The sequence below is a fragment of the Tauraco erythrolophus genome, chromosome 13, assembly GCF_009769465.1.
Source record: "Tauraco erythrolophus isolate bTauEry1 chromosome 13, bTauEry1.pri, whole genome shotgun sequence".
Classification (NCBI taxonomy): domain Eukaryota; kingdom Metazoa; phylum Chordata; class Aves; order Musophagiformes; family Musophagidae; genus Tauraco; species Tauraco erythrolophus.
This window is the reverse complement of record NC_141477.1, coordinates 16,860,368-16,881,137: the sequence shown is the minus strand read 5'-3', so window position 1 is coordinate 16,881,137 and position 20,770 is coordinate 16,860,368. Positions and strand designations below refer to the sequence as shown.

Below are 20,770 nucleotides of genomic sequence, written 5' to 3'. Positions count from 1 at the left end.
ACCAAAGTCCAGAGAAGTGCATGGTAGTGCTGTAAGCCAGGCCCTCCTCCCATTATTCTTATTTTATTGCAGCAAAGAGGGGAAAAAAAGCACGTAACATCCTTTACAAATGATGAGGTGTGGAAAATTTTGTTCCTGTGCTTTGGTTCCTTCACGTCAAGTGTTGTTGTGTGACTGCAGGACCTACGATTTGTTCTTTGTTCCTTCATCTAAAACACCTCAAAAGCAGCTCACATGTAACATTTGTTCACCTCCATAGTTCTTTGTTATGCAAGCCAAAGAGTAAAGAACACAAAAATTTTAATTAGCAAACAATTCTCCACACAGACGTCGTTGGTACAACATAGTTATAAGTACATCTACAAACACATACAGGTTCTTTGGACTATGATTTTTTTAAAATATATTTTATATGACAATGTGAACAAATCTGGAAAAACAAATTACTTCAACCTTACGTAGAGGTAGCTGAACAGTACTCTGTTCAGTGATATGAGAGTATAACTTAAGTTTCATTTCAAGTTCATTACAGTGCACAAAAGGATGTTTTACAAACAAATGGAATATACAAGTCCACAAAACTTTTTATTTAAAATGGCTTGATAAATATATTTCTGGCACTCTTGTAACCACATAGCTTGATGGAATTAAATTGGACAAGTATATGGTGCCAAAATAAGACATCTTACACAGATAGTCTTTTCTCTTCATTTTTGTACTTCTCCCATTCCTCACCAGGGAATTATAGAAGCTATTACATTGTTTTTGCTACACTTCTGCTCTGTAAACCTTTGTTCTGCAAATTGAATGTAAAGATTTAAAGGTGCATATGTTTACATTTATAAAATATATGGCTATGACTCTATTAAAAAGCTCAAGAATGGCAATAACAGAATACAGGCACTTCTATGTGAGGGTTACTTTAGACCTTATGAAACTCCCAACATTAGTAAGCACTTCACATGATACCTGGATGAGTAAGTCAATGCAATAGTTCAGTTTGTTACCCACCATTTTAATCCTGTCTAAGCAGATTAGTTTCTTGTACCTAGACAATATTTATTTAGCAAAGTGTTTCAAAAAAGTGACTTTGCTGAAACTACCTTTTTTTTTCTGTAGCTGTAAGACTTTCAGTGATTTACTGGGCTTTGGAATATACCCCAGATCCTAAACTATGTGCTGCACCAGTTACAAGTCAGGTTGTGAAGCTGGCATTAAATGGGAACTAAGCAGGGGTTGAGTTCATCTGATGTAGGATTTGGGGGAATGGAGAGCACTACCCTAAGTCCATATAGTTCCATTGGGTTTTTATGCACAAAAAAAACTTGTAGTTAATTTAGACTTATTTTAAAATAAGAGTTTGTGAACATGTTCTCCACTGCTAAACACTGCATTTAAATATAATTCCTGCTCGTCATTAATTTAAACACCAGTAAAACTTCAGCACCAAGTAGAAATCATTAAAAGACCATCTAAAACAATACTTAATTTTATAAAGCTCTTTCTCTAGAGAACAGATTAAGCCAGACCTTCTACATCCAAATCCACATGATTTTTGTTTTTTAGATTAAAATAATCTTTGGATTAAGAAATCCATGGTTCAGGTGTTCTGTTAGTAAGCAGTCACACAGGACAGATGGACAGGCCATGTCAACCATTCAGTATGACAGCTGGTATCTTATTGCTACAAGGTAATGGAAGATAAGATATGTCCTGGTTTCAGCTGGGACAGAGCCCCAGACTAAAACCAAAACAGGTATCAGCACTTTAAATAAATAAATAAAATAACAGAAGAGGAACTTTTACAACTGACACCAGAATGTCACTTAAGACTTAGCATGATAATGGCCTATCACGCCATTTTATCATTTCATTATTAAAACTACTGAACTACTTTCCACAACTGTGTCCAAGTTCACTGTCAGGTATCATCATTTTTGCTGATTAATCCAGTCCTGTCTCAGGTTTACTTTCAACCAAGTCATGCGAGCCAAGATAACAGCTATTTCCATATCCCCTTAAATTATTGCCAGACAAAGGAGCATATAAGACAAAGCAAAGTTATTTTGAGTGTTATAAGTCTAAAAGGAAGGAAAAATTAGCATTACTTCCTGCAGAAAGCTTCTCTGACTTTTTAATTAGAAACCATATAATGTATATGTACAGAAATCTGGAAAGCTGATACAGCCAGTCTTTGTTGTTTATTTTAATGTATTTTGTTAAATACTTCATCTACAGAAAAGTTAAGAGATTTCAAATTAGCAAAACTGTATCTTATAAATCTAAGTCTAAAACTTTCAAGAAGTCTCTGGGAGATGTTTAGGTGATATTGCCCAAGAGACTGGCACTTACACAGTTATAGTTTGATCTGTTCTTGCTTCTCTCTCTGCCCCCATCACACAAGACTTGCTTTCTATACACCTTCCCCCCCCCCTTTTTTTTTTTTGAAAGGGGGACTGATCACATTTCCTTGCAAATAAAAAAATTCTATTCATTTTAGTAATCTTAACTCAGTGATTTAGAGTCTATGGAAGGTGACTACTTTGAAGAACTAGCAAGAAGCCTATGCATTACTTACGACCTCACAACAAAAATTAATCAATTTGTCTGGCTGCCACACAGGAAATGCAAGTTGGAGTAATTTTTTTTTTTTAAGCAGATGAGCAAGACTGGTTATGGAAATGGGTTAGGTGTCTAGAAAAGTGTGAGAAGCTTAAATAAAATACTCCCCCAATCAGTATTTTATCTGATCAACGCTGTTTCTATAATTAAAGTGAAGGTATTTTTACATCTGTTCAGCTGTTTATTCATGCCTGTAATAAACGTTGCCTTTACATCCTTGTACTGATTAATACAACTAAAAAAAAAAATCAGCAATACTGTGGCATGACTAGAAGATTTTTTGGTTTTTAAACCTCATTACTGAAACTCTACCATCTCAACTCACTGAAGGCTATGGCTACTCCTTGTCCAGCTTTTCCTAGACAGGTTTGTGTTCTCTACCAAATCTGTTTATTTTTTTTTCCTTCGGACAATTCACAGACTTCAGCCATTAACCTAGGATGCGTGGCAGTCCCAGACACAATGCTACTGTATTCACTCAAGATGAACTTTCTTGATGTGTCCAATTCGTTGTGCATACGTGGATCAACTGTATGCATTACGTGCAGTAGGTCCAGTGTTTCCAGGCTGCAACAAATGCACTGGGCATTCATGATACCGGGCAGGTGCACGAGCTTCTGCTTAGGGAATTCTGGCAGCTTTACTCAAGGCTAATAGAAAAGACAATATTCACCTTTAAAATAAAGGGTTCTTTCCATGCCAATGTCTAAATCAACAAAATTGATTAGGCAGAATACAAGTATGTAGAAGACAGCACACAGGAAAAAACAATGAAGTCTGTGAGAAAACAGTTTAAGATATTTAAGGTCCTTTTCTCACAGGTAAGAGTAACAAAGTGACAGCTTTTCTCTATGAGAGCAACACGGGCCCCTTATGTTATGCAATAATGTATAACGGTTTAAGGAAGAATTGCATTTAATGCAGCTTCACTTCCAAACAAGTAGAAATCACTTTGTTACTGATGTATGAAGACAAATGCCACAGCAGGTGTCAGCCACCACACACATGTTGTTTAGAACATGTATGTATTTCTATAGGTTGTTTACATAGAAGCACAAAAGTACCACCTGTGGAAGAAATGCAATCTAGCAGTATGGAAGTAAGTTGTAGCATTTCCAGAGTAGCTCAGTGCAAACACAGGATATGCATTCCATTTGCATCACAAGGTTGAAACATGTTTGTCTTCCATTCGTTTCTTTGGTACCCTTATGGAAAAGCTCTATAGAATTTAATGAGAGGGGGAACAAAGGTAATTTTATGGAAACTTAACAGTATGGACATTACTTTTAGCTAACAAATATTTCTGATGAGATGATGATGGAGGAACACATGTAAAATTGACATTAAATTCTACTGCATATTTCCATAAAGGCATGGAATGGCAAAGAACACTATCCCGGGTAAAAGTAAAAGAAATTTGTAGCATTCCCTAACATTGTCAATTCAGTCTATTTTTCGCCACTGAGAAGGAAAACAACAGCAGCTTAGAATAAAAGGCCCAGTTCTGCTCACATTGAAATCAGTGAAAGTCAGTCAGACAGAGGCAAGATGAGCCCCAGAAAGTGGTACACTGAAAGCAATAAAAGCAGCAAAACAATTATATGAACTGTTGATTTTAAAAAATAATAAAATCAAACCCAAGATACTTCCTATTCTCATTTCTGCCCTACTTTTACCTGCTTTATATCTTGCAGGAATCACTCAAATTCACTTATTTTCCTTGGGAGTTAGCTATTATTAGCAACACTACCCAATCTCTTAAGAGAAATGCAATGGCTGGGTAGAGATTTGAAGCTAACAGAAACCTGAAGATCGGGGTGAAATAAATAGCATTTATTACAACATATTCCTTCTCATGTGACACAAACTGCCCTCGGAGTCCTGCAGTTCAAAATAACTCCCCCCTCCTCCCACATACACGCACTCCAAAGCCAAATCCCACCAAACAATTAAAAAAAGAAATAAAACTGATCTTAACAGCAACAAGAATGGATGTAAAAAAAAAATAATTAAATCTATGTAGTAACCTACAATGAAATGATACCAGTACTTCCAGTTTTCTTTAGGAGAAGCCACTTTTCATATATTGTGGCTCTTTATTCACAGTTGTTTGTAGCCATTATCCATTCTTGCAAGAAAACATTCAGATATAAATTCAACTCCTAAGTTATTCTCTGTTCTGTGACAAAATAGGGGATAGATCCCTCTGTCACCACTATGACCAATTCCCACTGACATCATTTGATCAATATTCGAATTTACTCAAGCACTTAAACATTCATGCTTAAGGTTAAGCATGTGCTTGACCGTTTTGTGGTATCAGGAACCTAGCTGCAAGCACAGGATCAAGCTCCAACAACTGTGCTTGAATTCTCAGACACAATCTTTGTATTCAAAGACTTCACAGCAGGCTGTTTCACGAGGGAAAAAAAAAAATCCTTCTTAGGCTACAGTAGAACTGGGGATAGTAGAAAAACATTTAAAATATTTGAACACAAATATCTGAAAAATTATCAGAGCAGTTGCCTGTGCACTGCTAGAATCATCATTTTGCCCCCAGTCATAAATACGGGGTAAAAACGCTATAAATAAATAGAGCAGCTCACTTTCCTTTAGAGAATGAACACATAAATAATATACATTTTGAAACAGAAAAATCATAGTGCAAAAATAAATTATGAAACGGAAGTTGTGAACATGATTTTACACAATGCTATATAAAACCTGAACCATTTGGAATAAAAGACTCTGCAGTTCACTGAAATAATGCATTAACATTATTATTTCTGCTTCACATTAAACTGCACAGTTTATCCTTTATCCACTAAAAAAATAAAAATAAAATAAATTAAAAAACCTCTTAAGCATTTTAAAAGGTTTATGGCAAACAAGATCACTTTTTGTTCTATCACATTTGTTATTAATTTAGCAGTGCAGTGATTGAATAATCATCTCAGAGTTCCAAATGGAAACTATTGAAGTATCCATAAACATCCCTTGCTCTTTAAAATTAATTTTCTTCGAAATTCAGGCTTGAAACATCCTGACACTCAAATCTGTAAGACATTATTGCAGTTAGATGAAGTTACAAGAGACAGTCTGCAGTCAAGTACAGTGGGAGACTTCACAGCTCTCCTTCTCACCATCATCGTGATCTTGTACGAGACATGAATGTAAGGACACGTCTGATGCCATTCAAGCGGTCTTTGAGGGATTTCATGGCAAGGAAAGGGAGCTGAGCTCTGTTCTCAAGTGGAAGGACAGCTAGGACCCACCAGCACCAGGCTGGCCCGTTAGGATTAGACTGCAGCGAGGGGAAAAAAACATAAGTTAGGATACATATAGATAGTAAGGTCTTGGTTTTGAAGATTTAACTCTGAAAACACAGAATTTTGACAGCAATCTGGCAAGCAGGTCATTTCATTGCCAACCAAATGGCTTGTGATTATAGGTTGGCTTGAAACAAATTACAATCGAGTGGCACCTTTCCCAAAAATAGGATGTTGAAGGGATAAGCAAGATGCATTTCTATTTCTAGCAACAGTTTATAGGTTGGGCCTTCCAGATTTTTTTTTTTTTTAATGTATTTTGTTCCCATGTTATTATTGACCCAGTTCTTTGGGAGTTCTGCCTTCCTTATTCATACTTTATGACATTACTTCATATTTAGTTTCAGTTGTTCTATTCTGCTATTTTAGGATCCCTACCGTTTGCAGTCCTTGCACAAGAGGACCAAGTTTCCTCTTGTCTGTCTTATCTCAGCCATCTAATTGGGGACGTAGAGTAGGCAAAAAGGCATTTAAGTCTCCTGGGATTAATACAGTCAGTGAAGTAGTCTCAGGAAGTTGCCAACATTAAATAGAAGCTTTTTCTTCACAACTGTGCTACCACTGATGTATGGCAACCTAACATATTTAGCTTATGCAGGATAAATGCAGAGTATTCATATTTTCATCCTAAAACACAATGCCTCCCAGCTTATTGGATATCCCTGCTCTTTCGGTCTCTACAAGTTACATAAGCCACTGATTCGGGATACCTGTGGGTCAGGATCCTTAGCTGGCATTGGACCAAAATGACTGAGAATCCGACTTTTGAGTGCTTGCTTGAGGGAGTTAAACCACATATAGGCCTGATCATAGACAGAATCATGGAGAACAAGCAATGCAGCATACTCTTCTCCCTGCACCTGAAACGAGTAAAGAGAGGGAGAAGGTTACGGTTAGCTCAGTCTGCATGTTGGGGAAAGCACAACATTAATTTTTAGGATTTTCTGGGGTGGGTAGGGGAAAGAAGGCAGCAGGCAGGCATGCCAAGAAAGTTCTGGGATAAATCCTGAAAGCCAGTTTGGTGTCCCCCATTCTGCTCCCTCGCCTCCTCATCTATCAAATCCTTCACTTTCTTACCCTATATTCTAAACCAAAGATACCTATTTGCAGAACAAGCACTTCCTGGATTGCTAGATGAAAAAACCTTTACATAAACATCATACAACACAGAAGAAAACTTTTTTTTTAATTATTAGCAGCTCCTCACAGTAGACCTTTTATCTTCCCATTGTATACCAAAAGCTCATATATCATCCGGAATACTTTGACTGCCTACCTATATATTTTTTTAAAATAAAAATTAATGTAAATAATTTTGAAGGTGTACTGGACCCAATTCTGCTCCTTCTTACCTGAATGGGAGTTTTCTAATTGGCTTCCATGCAAACTTAGGCAGGTTCCCCTCCCCGATCCCGTATAAACTGCAGTTATTCTGTCTAGAAAAATGGTAAGATCTCATCCTGGATTCACTTAGTTTTGTCGTCTGCTAAAAACCTCAAGGAAAAACACTCTTCAGTATATGGGCAGTGTGTGTGCATGCTTGTGGTAACTACTGCGTTTCCCATCTTTAACCATGAGCAGTTAGTAAATACCACAAATCTGTTTTACCAGAAACTGTTCTACAAAAAAAACACCAACTCACTGAAAACATATGTGCTTAGGATGTCGTATGTAATACAGTTTACACGAAATATTTCTAAATTTACCTTTTGATCCTCAATATACTCAATATCCGCTGTATTGTAGCCATCTCGCTGGCTGTGCTGTATCACCTTAAATCTCCTCTTGCCGATGCTGTCTACAACAGAGCGACCATCAGCAAAGAATTCAACATTTCTTATCTCCAGAATGCAGCCATAATCTGCAAACCTATTGAAATCAGAACAAAAGCAAGTAAACAAGTCTTATTCTCTCCACCCTTAGTTCCACAGAACTGCCATGCAGCCAGTCCCTACCACAAAGGTATTTACCAGTGTCAGCTCATTGCCATTGTTCATAGTACTGACCTGCTGTAGTTCAAATTATTCCACAATTGTTTTCAAAACTATCAGGAAGATTCAGGCTGTCCAATCTGATTAACACTAACTGCATGTTTTGGAATGCAGGGAACATCTTATGAAACTGAAAGTTACACAGCTGAGCAGCACACTTTCTCCATAATCCTAATGTGTTCAGTCAATGCATACAGAACAAGTGCAATTCAGAATATTAGAATTATGGAAGGACTGTGAACTCTATAAAGAAAAAACTTCTCCCACAGTTTCAGCAGATATTACTCTGTAGGTGTGTATTTTGTGCACATCACACTTTTTATGGTGTATACATATCCTGTAGGCATACACCATAAAGAGAAGGGAGGAAGGCTAAACAGATACAGACATCAAGGTCAAATTACCAAAGAGTGACTATAAATGGCTCAATGTAAATGCTCAGCAAGTCCTTATGAAGGTCCTGTTGTACCTCCGTGGCCTCCACTATATTCAGAACATTGAGGATATAAACGTATCCCAGGAGCTTAGCTATTCTTTTCATAATTTAAAAAAAAAAAAAATCAACTCGCCAACACACCTTACTGCCATTTCAATTTGATTTCTTGTGCCAAAGCATTCAGCAGATTTCAAAACAGTAGAAAATACACTTCCTTTTCATTTATTACAAGAGGTCTGCAGCTCAACTTCACATAATACAGGCTAGCTATGTGTATTTCAAGAAAAATAGGGAGTCACATTAGCCAGAATCTAAGTGCTCAAGAGAGAAACTTCATTCTTCTCAATGTCTTTAACTGGCATGATTAGGAATAAACTTCCTCTACTGGAAAACTGTCACAGATATTACAGTCACAGACCCTTCTGCACCTGTCCAAAGAGATTTGCTCCATTCTAAGTGGAATACATCACACGGTCCAAGCGTGCTGCTCACTCACCCCTTTACAGGGTCACTGATGCACATCCCAAATTGTTTGGTGCCAGTCTCCATGCACCTTCGAATCATCAGGCGGTAACATGGCTCAAAGATGTGCAAAGGGCATGGCACTGTAGGATAAGCCATTGTGCAGACAAATATAGGAACATTCTTATTTAGACTGTAAAAAAAGAAAGGAAAAATCAAATATGACATTTTACCAATCTACTGACAAGGTATAAAATACATTTTATGCAATAAGATATTCTTTAAAATTATTATATTTTAAATAGAAATTATATCATCTTTAGAAGAAAATTGTTAATGGAGTTAAGTAAAAACTAAAATTACTTTTCCCCTTAATCAACTAGATATTATGGAAAGCGATATACCACTTACTAACCGAAGGATTTTTAGTTATGCTTTCTGGATTTGCTAGTGAAAGCATTAATGCATCTCTATTATTGTTTTTATTTACTTTATTTTCCTTAATCCCATTTCTTCCCTACCCAGTATATTGCAACCTCCTGCCTGTAAGACTACTTCCTCCTATTGTCTCTGTGGCTTTCATGGAGGGCCACGGAAAACAACCACTTTATACTTTGTTTATAAAAAGCAACCTTCTGCATTTCTTCTGTTTATTGTTTAGCCCAGCGTCCAGTTTTTATGCCAACTCAAAGCGCAATTTCACCTGGACCCTGTTCTCTTTGAAATCCCATGATACCAAGAAAGAAGCTCCTCTGTCAGCATCTTCGCTCGCGTTCCACGGCAGCGGGAGCCATTCATCAGCTAACGGCAGCAGTATTAAAGATGGGATTTTACATAAATGGATTACATACTTGGAAAGCTCCGCTATTTCCTCTTCATAAATCTTTCTTCTTTCAGTGAGTTCCTCTGGAAGATATCTAGCTATTAACTCCTCCATTAGAACTGTTTTACAGTATTTCCTCATGGCCAAGCACTGCAGTAAAACACACGCAAGCAGTTACAGGTATGTCCAGCATTTCAAAGCGTACGGCACAAGGTACTCATCTTTTACCTCCATTTTCTTACACCTACAGCAAATCAAAATGATCTTTTAAGCTTGCAATGCCACTGAAGAGTTGTTTATTGAACTATTCCCTACGCTATGGGCATTATCTTGGGAAATCTGGGAAGTAAAAATCACCTACAGGTTTTTTAAGTACCGGTCTGGCCCTAAGGTTTGAACAGAGAAGACTATCCATGCTTTGTAAGTCACAAGAGCATTTTAAAAGTCACATTCTTAAGTTATATAATATTTATTTTGAGTTGGGAAACATCAAAGGTTTCTGAAGGTGCTACTCGATCCTATCTCGTGCCCTTGAATTCATGCTGAGATCATTACCTCCGAGAGCCCTTCCTTGCACAGGGGACATTTTGGGTTGTGATCCAGGCATCTCTCAAGACATTTCAGACAGAAGGTGTGTCCACAGGGTGTAGTGACAGGTTCATAGAAGAGCCTGGATTGGAAAATCCAAAAACAAAAAGACAACAATATCGTGTACCAAAGTAAAAGAAAAAGCTGTTACCAAAAAAGCTGTATTCATTCACTAATCTAACTACTGACTACTCCAGGGATAAAGTTGTTCCTTGCTTTTCATTTCTTCAACCAACTTTTGTATTTATTCAGCTTACAGATTTTCTTATTGCCACCTAATGTCAAAGGTAGCCCATGAACTCTGATTTCATTCAATGTGAGAGAATATTGTTATTAACTTTCAACAAGCTAGGATTTAATTTCCCTCTACATGAGCAATAAATATAAGCAGAACTTGGACCATCTGACTTTTTCTAATGAAATTGAGCAATACTTGCACAACTATTACTGTGGAAATCATGTGATGACTTGTATGTGTAGAGCTAAGCACAAAACAGCTATTTGCAGTAATAGCCCACATAAATGATTGCAATAAACTATGATTGGCAACTCTAATGTGGACTTGGAAAGCAGTTTCTTTGGAATAGACAGTTTTGAACCTTCAAATGACTGCTTTTCTGTATATGACTGCATATACTGTATTTTACAACATACTGCCTAAGCATTTTAAGGTCTCAAATATTAGTCTAATTATTATTTAATTGGTAAGTTTAGTTTAAAATAGTACAGTTTATCAAAACAGTACACTAAGTTCTATTATACATGTGGAAATTAGCATCTTTAACAAGATGAGCGCTTTTAAGAATATCGTTGGCTCTTAACAAAACTGCCATAGCCAGTTTATTAAATGTCATTAGTTACTATAAATATTGACATTGAAGCAAGTGTCTAAACTACCACACCTATCTTATGGCAACTTGACCGTATAATTGAAAACCCTTGTTAGTTGTTTCACGAACAGAAACTTCACTGCACCAGGCTACCTTATTGCTTTGAACTACATAAAATACTGAATTCTACAATGTTTCGAAAGCACCAGCTTGCATATGTAATTTAGTAGTGACTTAATTGATTTGAAATGTTAGCATAAAGACAAGGAATTCCTGTTAAAATGCATGATTCTGCTCTAGCTCTCACGAAAGCCAACAGCAGCTTTTTCCCTCATAATTCTAAGGGGACCTGGACCAAGCCTCAGAACTTGTAGAAAGAAATACTACACACCAAGATTTCTCATGACATCATTTTAAGCTATTGTAACAGCAGAAACTAAATAATCACTCCTGCTGAATAACGCTCCTTCATTTCCCACCAGTATGTTGCTTTGACTATTACTTTTTATTTTCTGCTTGCTGCTGGAGCAAATGTAGATCAATAACATTTTGGCCACTCCACCAGGCAAATAGGTTAATAACAGCTCCTGCAGTTAATTGTGAACAGGTCAGTAGGTTACTAGGTAATTAGTCCAAAGTATCTCAGGATCTAAATCCCTAAAATACTTCTGAAGAACACGGCAGGAAACAATTATAATCAATCTGCATTAATAGCGAGAAAAAGTTCTTGTGACAGCTTCCCTCAGCACAAGCCTTCGTTGTTGCAGTGAGGTTACAAAGCTAACATCCTTCTAGATGCAAGGCCAGTATTTGTGATTACAGCTACAAGATCAGCATCATCATCCTCTATACCATAAGGGAATCAGCAATCCTTGAGCTAATTTCTTTGCAAATGTATTGTCGTCTGGCTGTTTCTGATTTAACATAGAGGATGAGGAAGTAGGGCTAATTAATTTTATTAAAAACATCTGAAAAATGCTTTGTGGCCATAATGATCATAAGCATGCAGGCTCATTAAAACCAGCTAAGACTAATTGTGTGGCTTTGTGTTAGAGGAAAGTTTTGCTCTTAGCAGTATCAAGTGTTTTGACAGCTGTATAAACTTTTGGAGCACATTTCAGCTGTAGGCAGAGTGAGAGGGGGCAGATCCGATTTATTCCAAGCAGAAGCAAATCAAACAACACAGCAGTTGTTCCCCAAAAGGTTTCAGTTTGTCCGAAACAAATTGAAGCTCTCCCTCCTCATATACAAACAGCAAAACAAAGCAAATCCAGATTTCTCAAAGCAGACCTTCAGAAATAAATCCATGAAGAGGCTATTTGCTATTTACAAATTTAAAATATAGCACAAAAATAACCCCAATATGCATTATTGATAAATCTGGATAATTAAAGAGACAAATCTAAGCAGCACTCACTGAAGAGGTCAAGAACACCATGAAACACCTTCCTAATATTTCCTTTTAAGTCAGTAACAAAACCTCACGTGTATATTTTCCAAAGTCAAAATGTTTTCTACAAAACAAGTAGTAAAACAGACGTAGTCGACAACAACTACTGGTTTTATTAAGTCATTGCTGTCCCCAAGAAAAACTGTTGTTTAACTGGAAGAAGAAATCATCAAGCAAATGGAGTGATGGCCTTAGGAAACTAAGGAGCACATCTCTTAAAGCAAGAAAGGAAAAACATGCTCGTTGGCTTGCATGATCCTCCTACTGCAATAGCAGCAACACAGTATTTTACATGTAAGCAAACTTGGAATATTGATAGGATGTGGTCTCTTTGGCTATTTTGTGCATTATATAACATCATACGCAGCTCTACAGACTCCAAAGGACAAACTGTTGTTTGTGCACTATGTGTGTCAGTGGGTGGGTGTGTGTCAGAGGTGAGAGGAAGTCTTTCAGACACCTTCCTTAACATGCTTAACCCTCATGTGACCTTACCTGTCCTTTCCCAAACAATCAGTAGCCTAGAACAGATCAAAAAGTTCCTATTCATCACCAGTGTTCAGAACCAAAGGTCTAGAAATGCATCACTGGGGTAACAATTGTAATAAAAAGTAATTTCAAGTCAGAGGTGAAAATAAGTACAAAGTAAGCTACGTTTTATGACTCTAGGTCATAAAAGGGAAAGCTTAAAAACTAAAGACATCCATGAGAAAACAATGGATACCTCATACACAGGGAGCAGTCCAAATCTGATGGATCCACAAATTCAAATGGAATATGTTGTCCAGTACTATTTCCCTTAGTATCAACTGTATCTATCAATAACAAAAAACATTATAATGTAACGGAACAGAATGAGATAAACACAATGGTTATTCCATGTATCTACAAGCAGCATCCGATATTTAAATATGTACTGTACATACTTGCAGGTTACTGAACCATTAAGCATCACTGCAATAACTTCCATGCAAAGCATCACATTCAGCCTTGGCACAAATCAGCATACCTCCCCTTAATTTTGGTGACATTATACCCACTTACACAGAGTTGAATTTAGCCTTGCATTAACAATTAATATCAAAACATTTTTTATTAGTGTTGGAAGTCTAAAGTGAGACAAATTCTTTTGTCATATCATTGTAAATACATCCCACAGCATGAAAACAAGGCCAGGTATCATGAACAAACAGCATTTGTGCTTTTAAACAAAGGTTTTTTTAATTGATCCAGAAAGCGCCAACACCAGGGGTGACATTGATGTTTCTTAAAAGATTCAAAGCTCTGCTGATTAACAAGCTCTTGGCCCTCTTTTTAGACTAATGTAATTTTTTTTTTCCATACACACAAGAAAGATCCCACATCATGCTCTGATTAGGCTAAAGAGAAAAATATAAAGCACAAAGTGTAATTTGGACCCTCTTCCTCTAAGTTTTATAAAAGCAAAATTTCCACTGATTGCATGCCACGAAACTTGTCCTATGAGTAATTAAACTTACCTTTCTTCATCAGTTTGCAGGGTACCTCAGCGTTTCGCATCTCCTCTGAGCAGCACTTCCTTTTCAGGAGGCTGCACTTCTCAGAAATGAGAAAGGCAGACTCTGGCATGGCGGTGAGTTTGTTCTCCTCCTCCGAGCAGTCCTTTTTGTTCTCTGTAATTTGTATAGATTTCCTCAAACTACCAGAAGTAGTTACATTTGGTTCCTCTTGAATGGGAAAACCCTTTTTCTGTTCCACATTTACCTGCATGAAGAGAGGACTGACATTAGACCAATCTTTCAACAACTTGATAAGGAAAAAACCCCAAACCTCTTGCAAGTCTTTAATATGATGGATCACCAAGAAGCACTTTGTAGGTCAAGAAGTAGCAGTTTGAGTCAAGGCCTGATTTTAATTAAAAAGTGAACTATTCCCCTCCCACCACTTCGGCACTGAGTATTTTGAGACCTGATGTGTGGCTGTATAGTTTGGTCATGAAACTTGATTCAGGCAGAAATGTGGCTAGATCTCAGGTTAAATATACTGTTATCATTAACCTATGGAAAATGCATATTTTTTTATATCATAATGATGGTATCAACCATCAAAACAATGCAAATTTATTTTAAGGAAGCAGTATAAACACACAAAATTTATAACAGAGAAAATGCACAGAGCTTCCTTCAGCAAGACAGATTTCTTTTGCAAAGGACAGAACGATCAGCCTTTATCCCATTATGGCCACAGAAGCACCTGTGAGCAGCCATTACACAGGACAGCACCTATCGACTTGTCACATCAACTCCCCAGACGAACCTGAAGGCAGATACTGTGGACTGTGATCAGGAACTGTGGTGATGTGCAACATGCAGAAAGATGAGCAAACTGTCCCTCAAATGACTTCATGAAAGGGTCATACAAAAGGATTTATTTTCAGAATATCCTAATTGCCTTTCCTTTTCTCAGCAAGGCTGCTCAAAATCTACCATTTCTGATCGTAAGGACTAGTGAAGTTTTCTTCTATATATACAGCACATGCAAAACACATTCTCGAAATTCAGGTTTCAGTGAAGCAAAAGTGGTCCTTACAAACCCACGGATGTAAACCTCTACAGCCATTTACAAAACTATGGCTGTGATTCCAAACTTACGGAGTAGCTAATACATCTTACATGGCTCTACAATAACCTCTAAACAGTGTACAGAATCTGAATGCAGGACGATTTCGTCACTGACATTATCAGCTACATTTCAAAGAGAAACCCTAGATTTTAGCATTTCACAGCTTTTGAGTGTCTTTCAATCCAGCCTTTGAATGCCCTTTCCCACTACCAACTACATGGAAGGGCTGAAGACAGTTACAGGAATAGTACCCACTCGATTCTGGCATAAAATTTATCACAACAACGACAGAGGACTTCTAGAAAAGAAAAAGAAGTCAGAAAAAGAGACTTGAGTAAGTCAACATTGTTCTCTATCTTCTGAAACTCAGTAAAAACCTAAGAAAAATCTATCCTCCTATCTCCGAAAAGTGAAAAGGAGAGAAGGCTTCCCAATGCGAACATAAAACACACAACAAATTAAGAACCACGCATCAGACTTGATCTTTACCTTGAGCAACCTCTGTAGGTTATGGCTGGTGCCTCCAGATCCCACTGAATTTAGGAGATTCCCCTTTAATCTAGAGTGATGTGACAACAGCTGCAGGATATCGGGTAAGTGTTCCTGAGCATTTCCCGGGATGAGTGAAAACAAACTAAGTAGAAGCTGTGATATAAAACAGAATACTTCACTGCTTAGTTCCTTCCTTGCAACCTCTAAACGAAAAAGCAAGTAAGGGAATAGCTGAAAGAAGCATCCTTGATTTTGTTAAAAATCATTTAAAGAGCCCTTTAGACTATGGTAAAAACAAGAAGTGCAAGAGCTAATGCAATACAGGCCAAACAGACAGCGAGAGACATTTTCAGAGTTAAATAAGCCCATAAAGTTATCAACCATTCTCTGATGTGACACACACATGACTTTGTCCTCTTGTCCTGCAGTTCAGAGCTCACCAGAAATTAATAACATCTTTAAGTATGTTTTTTGTTGCACATCAGAAGCTTTTGCTGGAGTTTACTAGTACAGAAAGCACTCATCTCACAGGCTTAATCCAAGTTCGGTTAGGTAAATGTCTCCGATACCGTAAACTGTAGCTATTTTTAATTCACTTATGTGAGAATGCCAAAAAAACCCCACGTAGGCAGTAGAAAAATGCTATTTCTTCATTTGCTGTCAGGAAATAAGCGAATCTGTATCAAGTAGCAGCTTGTAGCCACTTGCACAGCATAGCTTATCAGGTGATTATTTAAAGAAAGAAACAGAGCTGAATGGAAGATTCACACTTCAAAAACTAATTTCAACATACTACTGAGGTGATCCTGCTGATGCCTGAGGAAGCCACCTGACAGCTAAGATTTCTTTTTAACGTCAAAAAGGATTCCACAGGATCACACTATGTCAAAACTAGCATGGAGAAACAGTTAATACAAGCAGAACATCACAGCTGCACCCGAATAATTTGGTAAAATGTAGTATGTCATTGTTATGCAAACAGCCTTGGAAATGACCCAGCAGAATATTGCATCATGGATGAACTCTGTGTCTGATGAGTGCATGAGTAATTCTTTCAGTCATAAGACGACTAGTTTTTCTCAGAACCCCACTGCTCAGAAATTAGGTGTCTTGGATAAGGCTATTTGGAGTCTGAATTTAGAAACATATCTGTTTGTTCCTGTTCTTCTTGCTCTAGTGCACAGGAAATCTCTCAGCGTGACTATGAGAACAAATTATGACACAATGACAGTGAAAGACTGCATGGAACCCACAGGGGGAAAAAAAAAACCAACACAACAACCAAACAAAACCCCCAAAGATCAGTGACAAAAAACTCACAGGAGATGGAAATCTCAACCATATACAAAACGAGATAAGAATTTGATTGCAGTACAGCCAGCCAGGTCATGCTCTGTGATGAACTGTTATGAACAGTGCTTTACTGTAAGAAATCTACTGTGCTTTTAGAAAGCCTTACGTTTTACAGAAACCCAAAAGTTCCCATCCCACCAGTGATGGAGCAAAGTGCGAATGCACTGCCATAAAAGAAAATTCAGTACAAGAAAAATACAGCAATTACATTTTTATTACCGTAAGCCATCACTGCGACACTGAGCCTTTTAGCTACAACAACAAAAAAATGGTTGAATGTCAGAACACTCTGATTCACAGGAAATCAGAGGTTCGAGGGGTGTACTAAGCAGAGCAGTCTTCATAAAAGCCATTTAAGAATCCATACACCACATCTTAGGCCTCTACTGAAAAAAGCCTCACTGCAGATCCACTTTGTTGCTTATTTAGCATTAATTATTAGCAGCCTTTAAAAACTGCTCTAAAACAGCGCTTTTGTTGACTGCTTCCTTCCACACCTGCTTCACACACTGATACTCGGCAGCACGACCGGCGGTAGGAAGAGAGCTGCTGCTCCCAAGTGGAGTCTGACGGGTGCTGCGTGTTGCATTCTACCAGTCAAGGGCCTGATAGAACACTCAACAGCAGCTCCCCCTCTTCTGCACCCTCTCCTTGGCAATACATCGCCAAGCCAGGAAACGGATTAGAAGTTTGGCTGTAGGGAATCACAATAGTCTGTGGGTGGCAATTACTAACAATTCGGATCTACTTCAGATTTGCTGATGCTAATACCATGAGTAACTCCATGCAGTGCCTGATGAGTAGGTTTTCTTGCAACCTCCCTATCTCGAAGTAAGCAATAAGCTTAACTTAACTCAAGTTTGAACAACGGTCTGGATATATCAGTCTGGATATATCTCTCCATCCAGCTTTTTCCAGTAACAAGAGAAAGAGAGGAAAACAGAAGAAAAATTCTCATCCTCCTTTATGAAAAGCCACTGAAAACAATGGTTTAGGGAACTCACCTTTTGTGCCTCAGACTTGGCTGTCTTGTTCCCAGTATCTAGAGCAAGGCAGACTAGAAACTCTCTTAAAGCTTCTTCCGTTTTCCCCAGATTAGCTAATGCTTGTCCTTTCCTTAAGTGACCCTGCAATCAAACACAACCACAGCTGCAACTTTTGCTTTTTTATCATAAGAATATGCAGTAAAACCAAGACGAAATTACAAAAGATCTTTCCAGAGAAGAAAAAGATGAATCACTATAACCATCTCTTATACCTAGACACCAGCAGTGTCTGGGTTTTTAACTGCAATGGTCCTGAAAACTCTTACAGGCAGAACTGGGATAGTCTCTAACTCAAACCAAGTATGATTCTCACAGCACCTGAGCCCAACTGAGCTTGGAAAAATCTACTTCCCCTAAAATAGTAATTACATCCTTATAGAATGATATAAGCACAGCATTCAGTTTTTAGAGAGAGTTCATGAACTTGAGATTCAACCCGGTCAAAGACAATAGCGTTAGCTCCTCCTCCAGGATTATCACCCTCGTCCTTCACCCCAGAAAGCTCAAGAACATCATGGTTAAAATGTCTGTAAGTTGCAAGAGTCCAAGAAGTTACAGGACTTAGAGCCTCCCTCAGATTCAGCTGTCTGACCATTCTAACAGTTTTCTGTCAGGGCAGTATCAAGGTTACAAAACAAAATACAACTGGAGTCAGAACTTACTTTCAACCAGTACGGCTGCAGCCTGCAAGCTGTTTCCGCATCATGCAACGCATCTTCACAAGCTTTCAAAGTAGAGTTAATCTGGGACCGGTTGCTGTAGAGTAAGTGGTCATTTGGAGCTGTATGAAATAGAAAAATTAGTTGACTGAAGTAATTTAAAAACTAGTTACTTAAGCTTTATTCCTTAATTTTTTTTTTTTAAACCATGTGTTGGTGCTTCCAAGTTGTATGAACCCACAAAACATCCAGTCTTTAAATAACTACGTACTAACTGAAATCTGGAAACCTCTTTGGGCAACTCCAGACAAAATGTTATCTCTGTTATTATATAACTGCAGGGAACATTGCATAAATAAACGCGGAGATGCTCACACAATAAATTACCAGCTCTGACTGAGAATCAGATGGTCAATAGAAACATACAGGACACATCTAAGGCCGCGAGAGGAATGGTGTCCTGCTGTGGGGAGGAGTTTCAAAATTTTTAGTATCAAAGTTTCGAAATGGTAAACAAGGATCTTTTCGTGCCACAGCTCAACACAGGGAAACAAGTGACAACTACGAGAACCGTTTAACACTACGGCAGCGCAGGGCAGCGATCTCCCGGTCGCACGCACTGCGCGATGTAGCACCAAGACGCAACGTGCCCTGAATCGAGGCCGTACGCGTTGCCTGGCACACCCCCGCATTCCAACGGAACTCCCGTCTGTAACACCTTACCTTTAACTCCCGCCTATCGCGTGCAGCGTTAGCTGCTTTTGCCCAAACCAGACGAAAACGACCGCAGAGAACTTTTCCCCGCGCACCGCTGTGGCGTTCACCGACGGGGGGAGGGGGGGGAGGGCGCGGGGAGCCGCCGGCTGCACGGGAGCCCGCCCGGCCGCGCCCGCCGCCCCGGACACGCATCCCCGCCGCTCCCTCTGCGCCCCAACGCCGCGCAGCTCCTCTGCGCCCCGCGGTGGTCGCCAGGGACCCCCCGAGCCCAGCGGGCCCGCCCGCCCAGAGCCCTTCCCGGGGTGCGGCGGGACGCCCCGGGCGAGGCGGCCCGCTCCCTCCTGGCTCCGCCGGTTACACAACGGCGCCGGCGGGGGGGAGCCCGGCCGGACCGCAGGCTCCGGCTTACGCAACGGCTGCTCTCCTGACCCAGTTTCACTGCGGGCCGAAGAGCCCCCATCCTCCCCCCCGGGCTCTCCCGCCACCCTCCCAGGACCCCGGCCCGGCCGGCGGCCACCCACCGCGGGGAGCCGGCGGCAGGAGAGAGCGCGGCCCCGGCGCGCTCCCGGGCGCGGGGGCAGCCCCGGGCCGAGCTCGGGACTCGGCGGGGCGAGACGCGCCGGAGCGGCCGCCAGCGAACCGCGGCCGGTGGAAACTTGTTCGTCCCGCGGCGGCCGGCGGGGAGCGCGTCTCCCGCGGCGCTCGGGGACAGGCGTCGGGGAGGGGGAAGCCGTTACCTAGGCTGACCGCTTCGTTGTACTTCTGCAGGGCGGCTTGTAGCTTCTTCTCCCTGTACAAGAGGTTCCCTTCGTGCCTGAGCTGCGAAGCCTTCACTTGGCAGGGGAACCACTTGGCCAGCAGGTTGCTGAGGATGACATTGACCCGCAGGAGCTGCCCGGCCGCCGCGCTGCCTTCCTCCTTGCACAGGACGCAGCGGGACTCGGCCGCCCGGTCCCTCTCCAGGCACTTTTTGCAGAACGTGTGTCCGCAAGGCAAGGAAACGGGCTCGAAGAGGAAGCCCTGGCATTTGCGGCACCTGAAGACGTCCCACTCGCGGGGCTGCGGGGGGCCGCTCCCGGCGGCGGGCAGCCCCTCTTTGATCCGGACGCTCTGCGCCAGGCACTCCACCAGCTTCTCCAGCTGCTCCGCCCGTAGCTGCTGGTGGCGGGACGCCAGCTGGTAGAGCGGCAGGGCTTCGTGCAGCCGCCCGCCGTAGGCGAGCGCGTCGGCCCGCCCGAGCAGCACCTGCCACTCGGGCCCCAGGCCGCTGCCCGGCAGCTCCAAGTTCTGCGCCTGCAGAGCCCCGGCCGCGAGCTGCAGCACCAGCTGGGGCTCCGGGCGCTGCTGCTGCGGCGGCAGGTGGGAGCCCAT

General features: G+C 40.4%; 1 protein-coding gene across 1 annotated transcript; it reads right to left on the bottom strand.

Moving 5' to 3' along the window:
• Nucleotides 1–283: 283 nt before the first annotated feature.
• LONRF3 (LON peptidase N-terminal domain and ring finger 3) lies at nt 284–20,770 on the bottom strand. The gene is made up of 12 exons (XM_086619946.1): nt 20,137–20,770; nt 18,686–18,804; nt 17,982–18,104; nt 15,622–15,777; nt 14,031–14,274; nt 13,256–13,346; nt 10,219–10,333; nt 9,692–9,813; nt 8,875–9,033; nt 7,658–7,820; nt 6,662–6,811; nt 284–5,926 (listed from the first exon to the last, which is right to left on the bottom strand). The coding sequence occupies exons 1-12, from the start codon at nt 20,768–20,770 to the stop codon at nt 5,768–5,770; spliced, it is 2,235 nt and encodes a 744-aa protein (XP_086476072.1). The 3' UTR covers nt 284–5,767.